The sequence below is a fragment of the Loxodonta africana genome, chromosome 3, assembly GCF_030014295.1.
Source record: "Loxodonta africana isolate mLoxAfr1 chromosome 3, mLoxAfr1.hap2, whole genome shotgun sequence".
NCBI classification, from domain to species: Eukaryota; Metazoa; Chordata; class Mammalia; order Proboscidea; family Elephantidae; genus Loxodonta; species Loxodonta africana.
Window position 1 is genome coordinate 145,184,860 of NC_087344.1, and position 23,214 is coordinate 145,208,073.

A 23,214-nucleotide genomic window follows, 5' to 3' on the forward strand; every position below is an offset into this window, starting at 1 on the left:
TAAACATGGTTTTACAACTGACATGGAAACAAATGCCAGTTTAAAGCTCAGATACTGGGTGGTGGATGGCTTTCTAAACTGGAGCAAATGAGTTTTTTCCTCTTGAAGAATTTCAGTTCTCCTTCCTAGTTGTTCTCTTTGTGGCAGGGTCTCAACCACTGAGTCAAACATAAGAAGTTACCGTGATTTCCAAATTTATAAAAAAAAAAAATTTTTTAAAAAAAAATGAGACTAACTTGTTAATCTTCAACCTTCCTGTGGAGTTGTAGCTAGTGTTAACTCCAAGGTGAGGCTAAAGTGACTTTCTTAAGGTCACGAAGTCACTAAGAGATGAGCAAATAACCCCAAAAGTACTCCCACTAAAGTCTACACTCCTAACCACTAGACCACACACACTCACATGTCTGATTCATTTTAAGAATTGAGTAGATCTTATGATTTCAAAAGCCCGTTTGCAATTTGCTCTTCAAATAATCTGTGAAGGCTATCATTACAAAACAAAACATGCTAATGAAAACTGACAATTCTACCGTTTCTAATTTGTTCTTTCTCTGTGAGGGCTGAGAGGTGCTTCCCAACATGATTAACTAATGAAGACCTAAGAAAAAGTTAAGAAGGGCCTCTAACCAAACAAATCCTAGCAGACGGAATTAAATCAACTGACTTAGCATTTCTCTGTGTATCACACCAGTAAGGTCTAGAATTAAGGACAGTGGTTCTCAGTCTTGTCTGCACAAATTAGACTCATTTGGGGAACTTAAAAAACACTTATGCCCAGACTCTTCCCCAGACCAATGAATCAAAGCCTTTGAGTCATTAGCATTTTCAAAGATTCCTATGTGATTTTAATGTACAGTCACTGTTGAGATTCATCGATTAAGGAAATTGTTAAATTCTGAATTGAATAAAATTGTGTAGTTCTGGTAATTTGTTACACTCATCAATTATACTACTGAAAGAAATTGAACTGAAATAAGACCTTTACATAAATAATTATGTAATAAAGCAGAAAGTCATATGTTTAAAAGAGAGGTCTCATCTATAGGAGTTTATACAAGGAAGATATTATTTCTAACTGTGGGACGTTAAGGAAGACTCCTAATGCCTTCTACGGAGGACATCTGAACCTAGCCTTGAAGCCTTCGGCACACAGATATGAAAAGGAAAGGCACTTCAAACACAGTTAATAGTGCAATCAAAGATGCTTGTGAGAGGAAACAGTGGACACAACGTAAGGACACAAAAAGGAAACAGGCAGGATAGGAAAGGATGGTCAGGCCACATCAAGAGGGCCTTGCATTTTATGCAAAATTATTTGGTAGGGACTGGGGAACTGCTAGGTTTCTGAACAAAGGTCTGATCAAAATTAAGCTTTAGGATTATTCTCATAGCTTGAGAAAGGATGGACTAGTTGGGGGAAGAGACATGGCAAGGAGACCTACTCAGGAGGGCTACAATTACAGCAGTCTCAGTGGCTCATATCCACCAGCCACTCCTTGGAAACCCTATGGGGCAGTTCTACTCTGTCCTATAGAGTCGCTATGAGTAGGACCAACTTGATGGGACCTAACAACAACACGCAAATAATGAAGGCCTGGTGTGGGTTAGTAGCGTGGGAATGGAAAATAACAACCAGATAAGAGATGCTACTGAGGCAGACATGAAAGGACTTAGGAATTAATTAGATATAAGGGACACAGGCAAGAGAAACACCGAAGACAAGTCAGATTCTAATTCTGGGTCATTAGGAAGGTGGATGCCACCAAAAGAAACAGTGGGCATGTGAAAGGGAAGATGAGCTCAGTCTTGAATTGGAGAATGTGAAATGCCAGAGGAATTTGGAGTTGCCCAGAAACAAGAAATTCTGGTCTGCAGCTAAGGAGATATGGGGGAGTGACACAAGAAATATTTGATTGAAATGACCAATTTTCTTCCTAAGGTAACTCCACTGTCCTTCAGCAATTATACTTGCCCTGATGTCTTGAACTAATCTCTCACCAGCACTCTTCTGAATGTCTTATATCCTTGTCTTAACTTTCCTACCCAGCAAAACTACAACCTGAGATCAATGCTGCAATCTGTTTTCTACACACCTACAACAGGATGGATGAAAATTACTGGGGCTGGGGGCTAAGAACCCAAAAGGTTAAGAACCATAGCTGCAGAGAATTAGTGGCGTTTAGTTTTTTTCATAGTTGTGAGAATTAGATTTTGGAGCATGTGAAAGTTGTGTAAGGCTTAGTGTTTCAGATAATATTTTTCTCTGTACCTAAACCAGAGAAATACTAATTATAATCTGGCAATTGCTTTATTCTCGTAAAACATTTCTGCAGTGTAGCTGACTTGTCACTCCCTGCAATTAGAAACCTCATCAGTAAATAAATGGAACTGTGAAATAGTCCAGGTGATTCAACTACTATAATATGATTTCACCACAGAAATTATAGTGTTCACCAAGCAGTTTGTAGCAGTTTCCCAAGTGCCTTTGTTGCACTGGAGTTTTTGATATTAAGCCTTGTATAATTTGATATGTTTCCTCTGTCCTTTGAAGCAGAGTACACCTGAGATATACTAAAATGACAAACAGTCAACTCCAAACTCCTCATTCAAAACAGACAGTGGGACAACACAAAGAGCCAAGAGTAAGAACCAGATAATACCAAGCCTTGTTTTACCTTTTCACTTATATCATTCACTCTTCTAAAATTTTATAAAAATATTTAAACAATGAACAGATTGGAAGCATTTGAGTTCTTGCCTCCAAGAACCATATGACTCTTACGGTTAATTAGAGCTATCAATATCAGAAAAGAAAAGTCAGAGGCAGGAAGAATATTTAAAAGGTGTCAAGTCTATAATACACAATCTAAATGGAAGTGTTTAAAGACAACAGAGAAAAAAAGTCACACTAGGCGATTAGGATCTTGAATTTGACATGCACTGTTAAGACATCTGGGAATAATAATTTTTCTCCTTGAAATTTTCATTCAAGTTTAAGACTATTTAATAAAATGCATTTAGTAAAACTAGTTAAAGAAAAAGTTCGTCTTTTAAAGTGAAATTTTCCATTAGGAGTCATTGATATTTGATAAAGTCTTCTAACTCAATGAAGAAACATGAACCCATAAAGCATTTGAAGCATTAACTAGAATTGTGTCTATGATGCTGTTAAATAATTAGATTCACTGCCATATCTAAATACCTGTAGATATAACTGCACTATAACCAGTTCTTCTATTTTATCAGTTCACAGAAGATAAGAGAAAATGCACAGAAAATAACAGAAAAGCAATAAGTTTTTTAATCAAACACTTTTAAAAATTAAAATGCTCACTAAAAAATATGTGAATTAAAAGAAAATCCCACATTTACATCTAACTTGTTTTTCATTAATCTTATGAAAGATTTCACAAAAATCTATTTGCTAAAAATCATTGCTAGATTTGGTTAAAAGTAGCAATTCTTTGGGTTAAATGTTCACATCCTTATCAGACTATATCTACCCTGGAAAACAGGAATCATTAGAGAAACTGGGTCACTGTGCTTCCTTCCATTCTTATTAGTAGGCAACCATTATAGCTTGTTTTTTTTCATATGCAATGAAATGTTACCAGCACTACCGAAGAACATTTGAAGACCCATCCTGAAGTACAATGCTGTCAATGATAGGATAATATCCATACGCCTACAAGGAAGACCACCTAACACTATTACTCAAATTTATGCACCAACCATTAATGCCAAAGATAAAGAAATTGAAGATTTTTACCAACTTCTGCTATGTATGAAATTAATGAAACATGCAATCAAGATGCACTGGTAACTACTGGGATTGGAATGCAAAAGTTGGAAACAAAGAAGAAGGATCACTAGTTGGAAAATAGGCCTTGGGGACAGAAACAATGCTGGAGATCACATGATAGACTTCATTGGAAATACCTTTTTTCACCAACATAAATGGCAACTATAAATGTGGACCTTGCCAGATGGAATATACAGGAATCAAACTGACTACATCTGTGTAAAAGTGACGATGGAGAAGCTCAATATCATCAGTCAGAACAAGGCCAGGGGCCAACTGTGGAACAGACCATCAATTGTTCATATGCAAGTTTAAGTCAAAGCTGGAGAAAATTAGAACAAGTCCATGAGAGCCAAAGTATGAACTTGAGTATATTCCACCTGAATGTAGAGACCATCTCAAGAGGAGATTTACTCATGAAACACTAATGACCAAAGACCAAACAAGTTGTGGGATGACAGCAAGGATATCATACGTGGAGAAAGCAAAACATCATTCAAAAGACAGTAAGGAAAGAAAAGACCAAAACAGATGTCAGATGACTCTCTGAAACTTGCTCTTGAATATAGAAGAGCTAAAGCGAATGGAAGAAATGATGAAGTAAAAAAGCTGAATAGAGGATTTCAAAGGGTGACTCAAGAAGACAAAGTATTATAATGAAATGTGAAAAGATCTGGAAATTAGAAAACCAAAAGGGAAGAATGCTCATCATTTCTCAAACTGAAAGAACTGAGGAAAAATTCAAGCCTCAAGTTGCAATATCGGAGAATTCTATTGGCCAAATATTGAATGATGCAGGAAGCATCAAAAGAAGAAGGAAGTCATTGTACCAAAAAGAAGTGGTCGACGTTCAACCATTTCAGGAGGTAGCACATGATCAAGAACTGATGGTATTATAGTCTCAGGGTACATCTAGGTCAATTGGCATAACACAGTTCATAAGGAAAATGTTCTACATCCCACTTCGGTGAGTAATGCCTGGGGTCTTAAAAGCTTGCAAGCTGCCATCTAAGATACATCTATTGGTCCCATCCCACCCAACACAAAGAAGAATGAAGAAAACCAAAGGCACAAGGAAAATATTAGCCCAAAGGACTAAAGGACCACATGAAACAGAGACTCCACCAGCCTGAGTGAGGACAGAAGAACTAGACGGTGCCCGCCTACCACCAACAACCACCCTGACAGGGATCATAACAGAGAGTCCTGGACAGAGCTGGAGAAAAACATAGAACAGGATTCAAATTGATATAAAGACCAGCCTTACTGGTCTGACAGAGACTGCAGGAGCCCCTGAAACTAAGGGCCCTGGACACTTTGCTAACCCAGAACTGAAACTATTCCCAAAGCCCACTTTTCAGACAAAGATTAGACAGGCCTACAAAACAAAAAATAACACACATGAAGAACATGCTTCTTAGTTCAATCAAATATATGAGCTCAAAAGGGCAGCTCCTGTTCAAAAGTAGGACAAGAAGGCAGGAAGGGACAGGAACTGGACAAATGGACACAGGGAACCCAGGGTGGAAAAGGAAAAGAGAAAGCATACTGTCACATTGTGGGGACTGCAACCAATCTTACAAAACAATATGTGTATAATTTTCTGAATGAGAAATTAACTTTGAGCTGTAAACTTTCACCTAAAGCACACACACACAAAAAAGAACCGATTGTATTGAAGGGAGAAGTCCAAGTTGCACTGAAGCTATTGGTGAAAAACAAGGCTCCAGGAATTGACGGAGTACTAATCGAGATGTTTCAACAGATGGATGCAACGCTGGAAGCGCTCACTTGGCTACGCCAAGAAATTTGGAAGACAGCTACCTGGCCTACCAACTGGAAGAGATTCATATTTGTTCCCATTCGCAAGAAAGGTGGTCCAACAGAATGTGGAAATTATTGAACAACATCATTAATATCATGTGCAAGTAAAATTTTGCAGAAGATAATTTAAAAAAATGGTTGCAGCAGTACACTGACAGGGAACTGCCAGAAATTCAAGCTGGATTCAGATGAGGACGTGAGATGAGGGATATCACTGCTGATGTGGGATGGATCTTGGTTGAAAGCAAGAATACCAGGAAGATTTTTATCTGTACTTTATTGACTATGCAAAGGCATTTGACTGTGTGGATCACAACAAATTACGGATAACACTGTGAAGAATGGGATTTTAGAACACTTAATCGTGCTCATGTGGAACCTGTACATAGACCAAGAGGCAGTCGTTCAAACAGAATGAGGGGATACTGTGTAGATAAAAATCAGGAACGGTGTGCATCAGGGTTGAATCCTCTCGCTGTATTTATTCAATCTTTATGCTGAGCAAATAATCCAAGAAGCTGGACTATATGAACAAGAACTTGGCATCAGGATTTGGAGGAAGACTCATTAACAATCTGTGATATGCAGATGATAAAACCTTGCTTGCTGAAACTGAAAAGGACTTGAAGCACTTACTGATGAAGATCAAAGACTACCGCCTTCAGTATGGATTACACCTCAACATAAAGGAAATAAAAATCCTCGTAACTGGACCAATAAGCAACATTACAATAAATGGAGAAAATACTGAAGTTGTGAAGTATTTCATTTTACTTGGATCCATATGCCCATGGAAGCAGCAGTCAAGAAATCAAAAGTATTGCATTGGGCAAATCCGCTGCAAAAGACATCCTTAAAATGTTAAAAACAAAGATGTCATTTTGAGGACTACAGTGCGCCTAACCCTAACCATGGTATTTTCAATCACCTCACATGCATGCAAAAGTTGGACGATAAATAAAGAAGACCAAAGAAGAACTGATGCATATGAACTATGGTGTTGGTGAATATTGAATATACCATGGAGTGCCAGAAGAACAAAGAAATCTGTCTTGGAAGGAGTACAGCTAGGATGCTCCCTGGAAGTAAGGATGGTGAGACTTCTCTTCCATGCTTTGAACATGTTATTAGGAGGGACCAGTTCCTGGAGAAGAACATCATGCTTGGTAGAGGGTCAGTGAAAAAGAGGAAGACCCTCAATGAGGTGTACTGACATAGTGGCTGCAACAATGGGCTCAAACATAGCAATCAATGATTGTGAGTGGATGATAGTCTGAAGGGTCAGTGAGGTCTAAAACAAATAGGTGTGTTTGTTTTTTAAACATCAAAGACAAATAAGCACCTGTATGCAGAGGGGAAGGAATCAACAAAGAAATGATAGCTTTCTAACTAATCTTATTATTTACTCACTTATGGTCAGACACTTATTGTAAATCTATGATGCTCTAGGCACAAGCGCTAGGTGCTGGGTATATAATGATGACTAATCAGGGTCACTATGAGTCAGAATCGACTCGATGGCACTTTTTTTTTTTTTTTTAAATCAGTTATAGGCTCAGTCCTTAAAATCTGACCCTAATATTTTCAGGTCTAGCAAGGGAGGCAGATATAAATCAAGTGATCATACAATTGAATATAAAATTGAAAAAAAAGACAAGTAGTAGGAAAGAGAAGTATATCATGTTAAAAAGACCTATTTATACAGATATTTAGTCAAGGAAGTTGGGAAAAGTTTCTGAAGGAAGAAACACTCCCTCAAGTTTTGAACAATGTAGGAGAATTAACCAAGGGAAGAGGGGAGGGAAGAACATTTTGGACATAGGGAACAAACTATGTCCTATATGGCAGGAGAGAATATGATGAGAAGGGACTGAAAGAAGGTCAGAGTGACTAGAATAGGAACGATGAGGTAGGGTGGTGTGAGATGAGGCAGGAGAAGTAAGAAAGGGCTAGATCATGCAGGGGTGTATAGGATGAAATAAGGTTTTTCTTTAAGAGCAACTGCAAGCCTCTGAAAGGCTTTTAAATAAGGGGTGGTGCTGGGTGAAGACTGGATCAGATCTCTCTCCTTTTTGCCTGTTCCAATTTATACCTCTCCAAGACCGTGCTTCCTAAAGCACAGGCTTCTCATGTTACTCTCTGCTCAAAACTTAAATGACTTCTCACTGCCCAATAAATTAAGTTTACTGGATATTAAAGGACCTATGTCTACAAAGAACCAATCTATCTTTCCAGTTGTCTTGTAATCTTGACTACATCTCTTCTTTTTGGCTTTTTCATGCTATGGGTACTTCCCAGAATGCCTTCATCTTTTCATTTCCATTTCTTGAAATCCTTCCTATATATTGAACCCGTTACACATTCCACTTCTGTGAAATCTTTTTTCTTGATCCTCTTAATCAGATGAGGTCTTCTGTTTCTTTCAAGCACTGCAATAGTTGGTACTTCTTTTTTTGCCACTTAACACATTCGACTTTTTATTGTTAGTTGCATGTGCATGTGTTGACGTCTCCCTTTCCTCAACCTTCAGTAAGTAGGCTGTAAAGTCTTTGAGGGCAGGAGCTTTGTTTAACCTTGTATCTCCTACAGGGCCAAAGACATAGTCTTACCCATGGGAGCTGCTCAATAAACATTTGTTGTACTTTTTTTTTTTTTTTTAGTTAAATTTCTAGGTATTTGAAAACTTTTTCATTATTGTGTAGATATCCGCTTCTACACTGATTTACAGTCATGATGCTGCAGCAAGTGTGCATCTCATCTCCTTTTCTGGTATGCATGGGCTCTCCTTATGCTGGTTTGATATTGCAGTGGCATGATAAAGACAAAAAAACAAGTCTGAACAAATGTTTCAGAAGAAAAATCAGGACTACAGGTTATGCACCTGCCAATCCTTTAACTGACAACCAGATGGTACTGTCCCCGAGAGACACTTAGGTTACTTTAGAATACCAAGTTAAAAGAAGCTGTATCACTAAAGGCTTGAGATCTTTTCATCACTGAGCGAAAAAAGAGTAGGAGAAAAACATTATTCTAGCACTTTCTTAAAAAATTTCTCAAATGTGATTTAAACAAAGAATCAGAAACCCTCATATAAAATCTTCTTTCTAGACTTCTCTCTTCATTGATAAAACTTATACCCAGAATGAAATGTAAAGAAGAAACTGGGAGGAAAGAAAAAAATAATCCCAGTTATAGTGAGGGTTTTTATAAGCAAAACAGAGAATTTAAAAACACATTTTAACATTTTAAAAATCAGCTTACACATTTAATTTTGCTCTCACCACCCTTAGTATAATGCTGAGGTACTAAACATCTCCACTGTCTCATTTTGCATCCAAGGCAAGTTCCTCATCTTTCACATGTACAGCAATATACCGTCAGCTAAATTCTGCAGTAGAAAGAGAGTAAAGGAATCTTGGGGGTTTTCCTCCGATTTACTTAAATGAGTACTCCGTAATCTTCCCACAGAAAGACTGACTAGCTATATTGTTCAACGCATTTCTCGGCCAAGCCTAATGACTAAGATATCTAACAAAGTAGTAACACTAGCAGTGTCACCATGGCTCTCTAGCCACAAAATTAAATTGTTTCCTATGCTAAATATACACTCATCTTCACTGTCTCTCTCAGTAGCCTTCCATACGTTCTAACAGAACAGTCTCTTATTTCCAACACTTTGACAGGTACCACTTTGAATTCCCACTGCCAAGCTGACTTAACTTGATGGGAAAGTCATCATATAAATTTTAAGAACTCAGCTGATATTTTCATTCAAAACAGAGTAATACTGTCACGATTCTAAGCATAATTGTTTTTGTTTGAAATGTTATATGTAAGTTCACTTAGAACATCTGTTATATTCATCTTACAAGAGTAGAGAGACATAGCAGATGAACGTAAGGACTCCAAGTCGTAGACAGCAACTACTCTTCTTTCACAAAATGTTCCCTCTGCCATCGTCAGAGAAAGAGTACTGCATGAATTAGTTATTTTTAATGTTACCAACAGAGGGTTTAGTTGAATCTCTCATCTTGCCAATGAGAAAAATAATGTTCAATGAGGTTGTAATAAGTTACTTGTGCAAGGCTACACTGATAGTTATGAACAAAACTAGAATGAGACTGAGTTTAGAGTTTCAAGAGACCCTTGCATAGCTAATGGTGTCCTCTGGTGTAAGAGGATTTAATAAAAAATACATTTAATAAAAACTAAGTACATAAATTGAAATTGCATTTAATTTTATCCTAAGTAAAAAAAAAAAAAAAAAAAAAAATTCCAAATTTTGAAAAACTAAGAGGCATGTGAGGCTAGTACTATTAAGGATTTTTAAGAGAACACAAAAAGTAGACAAGAAGAATATACTAAGAAGTATGTCATTATGGGCTTTCTATTTCAGAACTACAATCTAGAAAACTGAGATAAAAACTTTGATTATAAGAGACTATGATAGCCAAATAAAATAAAATGTTTTTCTTATAACAGGTGGTTTATACCCTGATAATGTTTGCACTTAATGCATTAGGATTACCTATTAATAAGGAAGCAGGGATGCTTTCCATTGATATTTCTAATTCAAAAGAAACCAGTTCTTTGTAATTCACTTTGTAGTAATACATAGGTTTGTTTAAAGGGCTGGGCCTAGTGCCTTTAAAACTTTATATCTAAATCCTGTTTGTGACAGATCTTTAGAGCAGCTTGGTGGATGAGAGGTGGAAAAAGCTTCTGTTCATAATTGCTGCTATGTAACAATTCTCTCAGAATAGTGGCTTCTGTGTTCTGAGACTGAAATGCATTCTTCCCCCCAGTGCTCTAAGACTGAAATGGAATCAACCAATGGTGTTCACATGCAAGTATCACACGATTATAGTGCAGAACCCTGTGGTGGGCCTAACAGTGCCCTTAAGCCTCAAGCTTCCTAGCCTCCCCTGGCCTGTCCTCTTGTGGAGCTCGGTCAGGATGTGGAGATGGCACTGGCGGATGCGGAGACCAGTCCCTGAAGCTGATGCTGTGGCTAGCATGGGGCAAGTGCAGCTGACTGCTATCACTACCACTGCTGTTGCTGCTGCTTGGGATGGAAAGCTAGAGAGCATATCTTTTTGCCAAGGATCCTTGGTGACTTTAATATGGGTCGTGGCTCTAACCTGGGAACTCTCAGCTACTTATGAATAAAAAATGGCTAAAAAAGAAGACTGACAAAAAGTCTCAAAAATTCAGAAACTGAGAGAAAAATCATTGTAGAAAATAAGCTTTAATAAAAAAGTTAAACAAGCATTATTTTTCTTTAAATTATTATTTCTTTTAATGTAAATAAAAATTTCTTATTCTGTACACAACTGGGTAAAGAGGATCTTCTAAGATTGGGATCGGGGCTTTAATGTTTAATTAAGGAAAATATCTGGGGTTCCTACACAGCCCTGCTGGTCAAGGGTAAAATTTCTTCAACTTAAAAATATTATGCTATTTTTCCTAGATAATCTCTCAGCAATAAGAAGCGGAGCAAACAGAAATAATCTAATTATTGTTTAATTCTCAGTAAACAAGCAAATACTTAAACTTCACAATGACAAAGTTAATGGGATAATAAACATGACAAAATAAATACAAGATTTGTACAAACAAGAAAAAAAGAAAGGAATTTTGTGGAAACTGAGGTAGCCAAAATAAATACCACCAGTTACTGTTTGAACATTTAATTTATATGGTCTCCGATTGAACACTAAGTTTTTTTTGTGTGTGCATAAGTTTTCATTTTGCTTACGTAGTAGAAATTCCTAGGACAAAAGAAATTAATGTTACAAGTCCATGAAGGTGCAAACTCAATTAGAATAATCATATTTAAGGTATGGAGAAACTGCAAACATAAGCCCCTAAAATCACTACTAGATGTGAAGGAAGACTAAACCAAAACCAAAACCAAACTAAACCCATTGCTGTCAATTCCGACTCATAGCTACCCTGTAGGACAGAGTAGAATTGCCCCATAGGGTTTCCAAGGAGTTGCTGGTGGATTCGAACTGCCAACCTTCTGGTTAGCAGCCATAATTCTAAGGGCCACCAGAGTGCCTCTCACTAGATGACCTTTAAAGTTCAATCTATGGGATCCTCATATACTGCTGGTGTAAATGTAAAATGGTACAGCTACTGTGGAAAACTGTTTGGCAGTTCCTTAAAAAGTAAAGCATACGATTACCTTATGACCAAACAATTCCATTCCTAAGTATGTACCCAAAAGAACTAAAAACACACATTCACATAAAAACTTGTGAATGCATATTCGTAGTAGCATTATTCATAAAAAGTAGGAACAACCCAAATGTCCATTAACTAATGAATGGATAAACAAAATGTGGTATATCTATACAATGGATGTTATTCGGCCATAAAAGGAATGACATACTGATACATGCTATAACGTAAACAAACCTTGAAAAACATTATGCTAAGTGAAAGAAGCCAGACATGGAAGGCCACAAATTGTATTTTTCCATTTATATGAAATGTCTAGAATAGGCATAGATTAGTAGTTGCCAAGGGAGGGAGGAAGGGAGAAATTGGGATTGACTGCTAATAGTATGAGTTTTCTTTCTGGAGTGACAGAAATGCTCTGGAATTAAATAGTGGTGATGGTCGCATAACAGCAAATATACTAAAACCTACTGAGCTGTAGTCTTTAAAATAGTGAATTTTGTTACATGAATTATATCTCAATAAAAATTTAATTTAAATATAAAAAACTCCATAATCATAAGGAAACAAAAAATGTAATTCAATGATCTTCTACTATGGTCCCAAATACCCAGAACCAAACTTAGAATGTTAAGAGAAAGGACTGGGAATACGCCTGAGTACCAATACATTTCTGAGGAGCCATCTCTTCCTTTTTTATGGTGTGCTCACACATTTTTCTCAGGAAATTAGAGATGGGCAGGCTATAAAAACAGTCTGCTGAGGCAAAAAGCCTGAGTCACATCTTTCCACTCATGTCTGGTAGCCCTAGGGAAGTGACTCTCCAGAGTATCTATCTGTATGATGGTTACCTAAAGTGGCTGCCCATGTCCAGTGATGGCTTTTGTTTAGTGATCATGGTCAAGTTGAGCTTGTTTAAATACATTTCCCAGGACTTACATGCTGCTAGTCCCTGAACGATGGGAATACTCAAAGCTTTTAGAGGGAATAAACTATTGCATGGTCTCTGACTAGGAAGTGGGACACAGTTCACTGGAAACAGCCAGTTCAGATAAATAAAATGAAAGCAGACATTTTTGGAGATGATCTTGAAAGCTTTCCATTAGAGAACATCAAGGGCATAAAACTAGGAATAGCAAGTATACATGTTAAGCTAGCCCAAGCCACTTTCTATTCTCTATCCTTTCTGAGTAATACAATGTAAGTATTTATCTCCTTCATTAGATAATGAAATAATTCCCATGAAACATAACACCAATCTCTCTCCCTGGCTACCCACTAAAATACATTTGATTCCTATACTACAATTAGTCATAGACCATCAGAATACTATTTACTATTAAACCTGGGTGGAAAAATTACATTTTTAAGTAGTCATTGAGGAACTTGATTCCCATTTCCAGCACATGTGCTGTTCATAAAGCAACTCAGGCCACTCAATCTGCTTTCTGGTAGCCTTCTATATGGCTTCTCTTTGGTCTTCCCCTTTCAACAGATTTCTCAGCTTTAGGTCAGCACTGGCACAGCCCCTTCTTGTTTTACAGGCTAAAGTATAGTGACAGAGGACACAGAAGACAGGGGAAGACTAGGAGCAAAGGGAAGAGGGAAAGGAGAAAAGAGATAAAGCTATATAGTTATAAAATCTTCTCAAAATACCAATCAAAGTCTTCTCAAAGAAGTTATTCCAAACACTATGACCATGATAAACAGTGATTCTTCGCTTTCTGCTTTCCTATATTAGGAAGCATGATGGGAATTATGAGGACTATGAAAACAAATATATCATATACTGTATCATAAAATACTGGTTACCAGGAAACCAGTTGCCATAGAGTCAATTCCAACTCACGGTGACTCCAAGTGTCAAGAGTAGAACTGTACTCCATAAGGTTTTCAATGGCTGATTTTTTGGAAGTAAATTGCCAGGCCTCTCGTCTGAGAAGCCTCTGGATAGACTCGAACCTCCATCCTTTTAGTTAGCAGCCAAGTGTGTAAACCATTTGCACCACCCAGGGTCTCCAAAATATTTACAACAGACTATATATATATATATGTAAATATATATATGTGCAAATGGTTAACATGCTTGGCTACTAACTGAAAGGTTAGAGTTCAAGTCAACTCAGAGGCACCTTGTAGGAAAGGCCTGGCAATCTATTTCCAAAAAATCAGCCACTGAAAGCCCTACGAAGCACAGTTCTACTCTGATACACATAGGATTGCCATGAGTTGGGGTCAACTTGATGGCAACAGGTAGATTAATAGAATATATATTTATACACATTTCTATTAAAAGTCATAGAGCACTGGTGGCACAGTATTTAAGAGTTCCTCTGCTAACCAAAAGGTCGGCAGTTTGAATCCACCAGCCACTCCTTGGAAACTCTGTGGGGCAATTCTACTCTGTCCTATAGGGTTGCTATGAGTTAGAATTGACTCGACGGCACCACATTTTTTTTTTTTTTTCTAATTAAAAGTCATGCATTGAGACAGTGGAAAGAACTAATATCTTAGTAGGGCATTTCTTTGGGAAAATCGGATTCAACTTTGTATTATTTCAACGTATAGTACCTTTCCCAGGAACAAAACTTGATTTAAGAGTAAAGGCTGATAAAGTTCAATTAAGATGCAAAATTACTATAACCAAGTGCTTAAGCAATAAATCTCACCAATTACAAAGTTACTTTATTGTATTTCTAATCAGTCCTTAAAAAACAAAAAAAACTGCATCAATCAATAATTAATATTATAGATGTCTTTCTATGTGTAAGAAGTCCTTGAGAATCATTTGGTAAACAAAACTGAGAGGACTAAAGGGATACGAACTCCATCACTGTTAAATGAAGATATGCTGCCCAAGGTCTGCTTTCCATGTGGCTCTTGGCCTGAATACATAGGGTAAATATCAACAAATGTTGCAGTCACACTGGCCATTCAAGTCTAAGTGAAGTGGGAATGGGTCATGATGTATTTTTATATATACATTCATTTCACTGAGTATGCAAAGATCAAGTATACCAACTCTATTCAATCAGGTTCTTTCTGAGATATGAGTATACAATTACCATCAATATATACTAATAAATTACATGCTGTGGTCCAAAACTTTTTTAATGCTAACACAACTGTGAAAATGCAATGGAAATCACCAGGAAAAGATGACTTGCTACAGAAACACTTTAAAGACTACAAACATTAAAAATTCAAGACCAAGCTTTATTTCCATTTTTCTAGACATCGTGTTTTGCTCAAGATGTTGATTTTGTCCTCTAACTATAGAGTCAGGCTTGCGTTAACATATCAACCCAAAACTAAAACCAAACCCACTGCTGTCAAGTCAACTGCAATTCATAGTGACCCTACAGGACAGAGTAGAACTGCCCCATAGGGTTTCCAAGGAACAGCTGGTGGATTTGAACCGCCGACCTTTTGGTTAGCAGCTGAACCACTTAACCATTGCACCACCAACATATCAATGTACTAATATAATTATGTGTATCTGTATCATTTTCTAAGCGGTTCTTATGAGAAATTTTAAAAAGTTTCCATGCATTAAACAAATGCTAGTTATAATAAGAAAACGGCGCATTATCAGTGTTCAAAGAATATTACTATTGCTATAATAACACTGAACATATTATATTATACTCATCTTCAGTGACTCTAACTGCCACTCAGAACCTTTTTCCTAGCTATAAAGACTTATAAAAAGTTCATTTATTAACATAAATTCCAGAAATGTCTAAAAGTTATGCCTAAAAAATTTCCATTGGAAATTTGAGAGAAGTGAAAATTTTCTGAATCATAGGATAATCACCAAAAAATGTTAATTCCAAGTATGCCTATATTCAATCTTAGTGGCAATAGCTAAAAGGTTGAAAGATGGGGTTACTGCTCCACAAATGTGTTATCTGTGTGTGTGTTACTCCTTGCTCTTTATATCTGCACACCTTTCGTGTCTTTTCTCCATGTTTCTTACTGTGTGTAAGGCTCTTTATCCACCACTGGCCTTCGTGCCTGCTTTTTCTTTCCCTGGTGACAAAAAGCCTTCCTCTCTATATAAAGTACCCGTGAGCTAAAAGTGAGAGGAAATAGCCAGCGGAGACAGTTTACTGCTACAACGTCAAGACTGATTGCACAAGGTGAAACACGCAATACACCTAAGACATGTACAGTTTGTTTCTTCAATTCAATTAAGTTACTATTTTTATGGGTCACTGATCATTGAAATAAGAGGTTGCCTACACTATATCCAAAGTTAGGGAAGTCAAACAGTGCATAAAAGGACTAGCAAAGCTTTCAGTATTTTGTGCCACCTGGGTGCCTCTATTAAAGTCAAACACTAGAGGTTTACTTTTGTATGGAATAATCATCCATGAAATTTTAATGTAGCCTTTATGATTTCATTGCCCATAGTTTTATTGTTCCTTGCTGCACATTTTGGAGATGTGGCAATAGTTTGATACAAGAACAGTAAGATCTAACATGCGCCCTCAGTAAGCAGCTGCTCATGAAGATAATACACCCAGTCACTGGCTTAGAAAGCAGGATTCTGAGATTACTGCTGGGCCTAGGCTTCTGAATTGTCAACAAAAGAAGTTACTTCCCCTTTAGTATAATGAATTGCAGAAGTACAGTTAAACAGTTGTCTATGAGGGTTTATTAGCAGGCATAAGATATGGATGGGTAAACAGAAATACTGGTATACTTTTTTTTTGGCCAGTGACCAAAATATTTACAAATTTCATAAAAAACTTAAAAAAAAATTTTTTTTAAATTGTGGTTTAGGTGAAAGTTTACAGAGCAAATCAATTTCCCATTTGATAGTCTGTACATAAAGTGTTCCATTGGCTGCATGCCCCACAATGTGTCAGCATTCTCCCCATTTCTGCCCTGGGTTCCCCATTTCCTTTCCTAAAGATTTTCTATCCCTTCCTGCCTTTTCATCTTTGCTTTTGGGCAAATGTTGTCCTTTAGATCTCGTAAAATTGATTGTTCTGAGGGACACATTCCTCTTGGTGTTACTGTTTATTTTATAGGCCTGTCTATTGTTTGGCTGAAAGGTGGTCTCTGGGAATGGCTTCAGTTCCAGGCCCACAGTCTCGAGGGTTCCTCCAGTCTCTGTCAGACCAGTAAGTCTGGTCTTTTTGTGAAATTGACTTTTTGTTCTACATTTTTCTCCCACTCTGTCTGGGACCCTCTGTTGAGATCCCAGTCAGAGCAGTTAGTAGTGGTAGCCAGGCACCATCTAGCTCTTCTGGTCTCAGGGTTGTGTAGGCTGTGGTTCATATGGCCCATTAATCCTGTGGAGTAATTGTTCCCATGAGTCTCTGGTTTTCTTCAGTCTCCTCTGCTCCAGACTGGAGAGACCAGTAGCTGTATCTCAGATGGCTGCTCACAAACATTTAAGACCCCAAACACTACTCACCAAAGGAGGATGAAGAACATTGTCTTTATGAACTATCTTGGCCAACTGACATAGATGATCCCCGAGTCTATGGTCCTTCACCTTTGAGCCTAAGAACTTCCTCCTGCAAGGTATTTGGTTATGTCTAAGAACTTTCCATGACTGTGCCCCTTGTGTGCTCTATAGTCTATATTAACATACATACAGCACCTACATTTATGTATGTAGAAATATCCACAGCCAAACCTGTATCTGCAGGTGGGTGTGCTCCCTTAATACCCTCCTACATCTCTTTAGCATATCTATCTACCTATGTATCCTTTTGTAAATTATGGTTTGTTAATCCTACTGTTGCAGGACTGTCTATGTTATGTAGTCACCATAGTTGCCCTTTACTCTTGTGTTCCTCTCAGTGTCTTCCTTTGCCTTGTTCATGTTGTATTGACTTCCTCCATATTGTGTATTGCCTTTCCCTTCACCAATATTAACACGGGTCTTCTACCTAGCCAGTAATTCCCCCACACATCCCTATTAACCATCAAAGAATTTTTTTTCTGTGTGTAAAATTTTTTTTTAAATAATAGTGGTCTCATACAATATTTGTCCTTTTGTGACTGACTTATTTCAGAGCATAATGTCCTCCAAATTCATCCATGTCATGAGAAGTTTCGTGGATTTGTCGTTACTCTTTATTGTTGTGTAGTATTATGTTGTCTCCATGTACCAGTCTGTTTATCCATTCATCTGCTGATGGGCACTTAGGATGTTTCCATCTTTTTGCTACTGTGAATAATGCTGCAATGAACATAAGTATGCATATGCCTATTCTCATCATGGCCCTTATTTCCCTAAGGTATATACCTAGGAGTGGGATTGCTGGATCATGTGGTATTTCTAGCTTTTTAAAGAAATGCCATACTACTTTCCACAGTGGTTGTACCATTTTATATTCCCACCACAATCTTACCAATGTTTGTTAGGTTCTGTTTTTGGATTAGTGCCATTATTATCGGGGTGAGATGGTATCTCATTGTAGTTTTATTTGCATCTTCCTAATGGCTAATGGGAAACGCTGGTGGTGTAGTGGTTAAGACCTACAGCTGCTAATCAAAAGGTCAGCAGCTGGAATCTACCAGGCACTCCCTGGAAACTCTATGGGGCAGTTCTGCTCTGTCCTATAGGGTTGTTATCAGTTGGAACTGACTTGAGGGCATCGGGTTTGGTTTGGCAGTGGCTAATGATTGTGAGCATTTCTTTATGGGTTTGTTAGCTGCCTGAACGTCTTCTTTGGTGAAGTGTCTGGTCATATCCTTTGCCCATTTTTTAATTGGATTGTTTGTCTTTGTTTTGATTTGCATCTCTCTAGTGTCTAACAATTACGAGCATTTCTTCATGTATTTGTTAGCTGCCTGAATGTCTTCTTTGGTGAAGTGTCTGGTCATGACTTTGCCCATTTTTTAACTGGATTGTTTGTCTTTCTGTTTCTGAGTTGTTGAAGTTTTCTATAAATTTCAGAGATTAGAACCTTGTTGGATATGTCATAGCCTGAAAAGAACTTTCTAAAAAATTAATAAGATCTGTTTCACAAATAACCAATTCAACTGTAACACTGAATAGTAGAAACGACAAAAGATTTGTTCTTACGGTTGATAAAAAATTTATATCAGGGCATTCAAGTAAAGTTATTTTCTGTGTTCTGATTTAATGAATCATGTGAGCGGTATCTGGTTGGGTGACACAGATGCTAGCTCACTGAAGCCTATTCTAATGCCTACCACCATGGCCTTCCTTGGGACAGTGAAGGCAGAATAACATGTCAAACTGAAGTAATATCAAAGAAAGGAAAAGCACAGATGGAAATGCTATGAGGTTGGCTCATAACACTTCTTGACCTATGAGTGTCTGGTAAGTATTCAATGCCCTACTACTGAAAGGCAGCCTTAAAAACCACTAGTGGTTTCTGAAAAGGTAAATGAGTACTAGATGCTTCATATATATTGTGTAGTAAGCATATACTTTCATTTTTTAAATGTTTGATCTTAAAGATGTGCATTAATTTGGAAAATAAAACTTTTCTGATGCTATTCATGAGATAAAATACGCTGAAAAAAATGAAAAAGCATTAAATATGTTGGTAAAAACACAGATGTAGAATAATGAGGCCTTTTGAGGTTAACAAAATGCTCTGTTAAAAAGAAAATTGAAGGACTATTCCAAACATGATTTCTCACTCCTATCCCTAGTCAAAATTCTTCATTTTTAGTATTTAGAGTTAAAAATCTGAAAGAGTACTTACAATGACAGCAACACCACAGCAATTAAGGTCCACTCCGCAGATTTGTGTATAATATTTCTATTTGTTAATCTGAAAGACAGGAAGATCAAATTTACTAAAGGATTCTTATACTTAAATAAGTAAATCTTCTATTTCTAGATAAAATCAGATTTCTGACATCATGCATTAAAGAAGTACTATTTTTTTGTACTTGTTATTTACGACAGGAAATAGTCAAAAAAAAAAAAAACCCACCAACCCACTGCAGAAATAGTCTGTATAAAAAAAAAAAAAAACTTTTTTTAATAATAATATGGCTCGATATTTAATATCTGACAACAACCATCTCAAAAGGAAGTGTTCCAGCCCCACTTTTATATATTTACAACAATACTCCTATCATTAGACAAGATAAGAACATAGGAACAATGCGGGAAGTTAGAATGGATAGCTTATTAAAAATATATAATAAATACAAAAATAAATGTATACATGCAGCTGTTAGTTGCTGTTGAGTTGGCTGTGACTCACGGTAATCTTACGTATAACAGGATGAAGCATTGCCCAGGCCTGAGCCATCAGTATGATTGTTAGTACGGTTGAGTCCATTGTTGTGGCTATCGCGTCAATCCGCCTCATTGAGGGCTTTCCTCGTTTTCACTGACCCTCTACTTTACCAAACACAAGGCCCTTTTCTAGTGATTGGTCTTTCCTGATGAGGTCTCCAAAGTAAGTAAGTTAAAGTCTTGCCATCATTTCTAAGGAGCATTCTGGTTGCACTTCTTCTAAGACTTATTTGTTTGTTCTTCAGGCAGTCCACGGCACATTCAATATTTTTGCCGCCGCCACCATGCGAACGCATCCAGTTTTCTTTCTTTTACATTATCTAGCTTTTGCATGCATATGAGGCTACTGAAAAGATCGTAGCTTGGGACAGGCAAACTTTAGTCATAAAGAAAAAACAGATATTATATCTATATCTCCTTGTAGCTATATTCTCTACTCCCCCCCAAAATTTTTTATTAAAGCTAACAAGGCAACCAATTTCTGATTTTGATTTTACTTCATCTTTTTTTACCTTTCCACCTTGTGCCAGATTGGCAGCAGGTAATTAAGGAATAAACCAGTTAACCAGTTGAGGCTGAGTTGATGCTGACCCATGGTGGCCCCATGTGTCACAGTAGAACTGTACTCAACAGGGTTTTCAATGCCTGATTTTTCCAAAGTAGATTATCAGCCCTTTCTTCCAAAGTGCCTCTGGGTGGTCTTGAACCTCTAACCTTTCAGTTAGCAGCCAAGCAAGTTAACTGCCTGCACTACCCAGGAATATACATGGAATGACAGAAGAACGAACAAATCAGTCTCTGAAGAAATACAACCAAAATGCTCCTCAGAAGTGAGGATGGCAAAACTTTGGCTCACTTACCTTAGACACGTCATCAGGAAAGACCAATAGCTACAAAAGGACCTCAAGTCTGGCAAGGTAGAGAGTCAGCAGAATTGAAGGAAACGCTCAACGTGGTATACTGACACAACAGCCACAACAATGGACCCATACATACTAATGATCGTGAAGATGGTGCAGGACCGGGCAATATTTCACTCTGCCATTTCTGTCATACGTAAGCTCGCCATGAACTGGAGATAAGGCAAGGGCAGCTGACAATAAAAATTGAGGAAGTCATAATCCACAACTTAACAGAATAAGAGCTGACTTACTAAATTGTAAGAATGGATCTTTATTCGAAAAACTAAAAAAAAAAATTGAAGTAAATTCTATTATTTAGCAGTGGGTGGTAACAAAAGGGGCCCTAGTGGTGTAGTGGTTAAGAACTCGGCTGCTAACCAAAAGGTCGGTAGTTCAAATCCACCAGTCGCTCCTTGGAAATTTTATGGGGCAGTCCTATTCTGTCCTGTAGGGTCCCTATGAGTCTGAATCCACTCGAGGGCAACAGGTTTTTTTGTTTTGGTAACAAAATACTTTGCAGTCATCTTAATTTCCAGACAGCATTTAGAAAGATCACTCTAAACAAAATTATGTAAATCAATAAGAAAAAAACAACCAGTAGATAAATGGGCAAAGGATCTGGGCAGGCAATTTACAAAAGGGGCAAAGATGACTGACCAATTAACATTTGAAAAGGAGCTCAATTTCACTTGGAGCCCTGTTGGTGCACAATATCACTAGTAACCTGGGAAATTAATATAAAAACAAAATGTTCAATCTATTAGACTGACAAAAATGAAAGACCAAGCAAGGATTGATGAGGACATGAAGAAATAGTACTTTTCACACACTGTTGATATAAGCAATTGAACAATAATTTGGCAATAAAGTCGAAAATACATATGAATAGTCCATCTATTCCACTTCTAGGTATAAAGCATAAAAAACTCTTCTCACTTATGCAAAACAAGATATGTGTGAGGATAGTTAACAGAACACTACTTGCAATACAAAAAAATAATAATAAATTGTGGCATATTCATAGGAAAATATTAAATAACCGTTAAAAATGAATGAAGTAGATTTATATATTTCACTCATAATTTTGAATGAAAAAAGCAAGCATGGTACGGCATTATTTACATAAATTAAGAACCAAACCCAAACCCACTGCCATGGTGTCAGTTTTGACTCATAACGACTCTATACAGGGTTTCCAAAGCTGTAAACCTTTATGGAAGCAAACTGCCACATCTTTCTTCCCTGGAGCAGCTGGTGGGTTTGAACCGCTGCCCTTCCGGTTAGCAGCCAAGTGTTTAACCACTGCGCCACCAGAGCTCCTTCAAATTAAGAACAGACAATACTAGATACTGTTTATGGACACACATGTATGTAGTAAAAGTATAAAAACAAATACTGCAAGGATACACATTAAATTCACAGTATCAGTTGCTCTGGGGAGGGAAGAATGGATTGGGAAAAAGAACAATGGAAACATCACATCTTGGGGACTTTGTATTGTCTATTCCTGCTACCCCAAACAATCTTCCCCCAGATATCGGAAAGGCTAACTTCCTCACCTACTTCAAGTCTTTGCTCAAAGGTCACCTTCTCAATACAGCCTATCGGATCACCCTATTAAAAAGTACACCCTGCCCTCCATGTGCCACATAGTTACTCCTGATCTTCTTACCCTGCTATATATTTTTCTTCTTTTTTATCCACAGCACTTATCATTTATTAACATGTAATTATTGTTTATTGGAAACTCTGATGGCATAGTGGTTAAGTGCTATAGCTGCTAACCTAAAAGTCAGCAGTTTGAATCCACCAGTCGCTCCTTGGAAACTCTATGGGGCAGTTCTACTCTGTCCTGCAGGGTTGCTATGAGTCAGAATTGACTTGATGGCAACAGGTTTCGTTTTTTTTATTGTTTAGTACCTGTTTTCCCCTAAGGGCAGGAATCATTGTATTCTTCACTATTATCTACCAAGTGCCCAGAACAAGTGCCTGGTAGTCAGTAGGCATTCAATTAATACTTGTGTGAATGATTAAATCTATAATACTTTGTTTCTCTTATTTAAAAATGGACATCTGAATTAAATATTAGAAATATTAAAATCTATTAGTCCTGAGCAGAGGATGTTGTGTCTTTAATACATTTATCTGTATTTTTACCCATAGTTTAAAATATTAAAAAAAAAAAAAAAGTCAAAATGATGTAAAAAGGAGGTACAGTATAGTGGTTAAGAGAGATAGATACAGGTGCAGTT

At 37.3% G+C, this 23,214-nt stretch overlaps 1 protein-coding gene across 6 annotated transcripts in view; it reads right to left on the bottom strand.

The window, feature by feature from the left end:
- RPAP2 (RNA polymerase II associated protein 2) overlaps nt 1-23,214 on the bottom strand; it is a 117,829-nt gene that overhangs the window by 34,519 nt on the left and 60,096 nt on the right. For 4 of the 6 annotated variants that reach the window (XM_010598109.3, XM_064282276.1, XM_010598108.3 and 1 more), the window contains exon 11: nt 19,516-19,584. In XM_010598109.3, the coding sequence (XP_010596411.2) occupies nt 19,516-19,584 (69 nt within the window). Of the gene's footprint in view, nt 1-9,901; nt 17,116-17,240; nt 17,344-19,515; nt 19,585-23,214 lie in introns of those variants that run through there. The other 2 variants (XM_064282277.1, XM_064282275.1) reach the window with 2 other exon arrangements.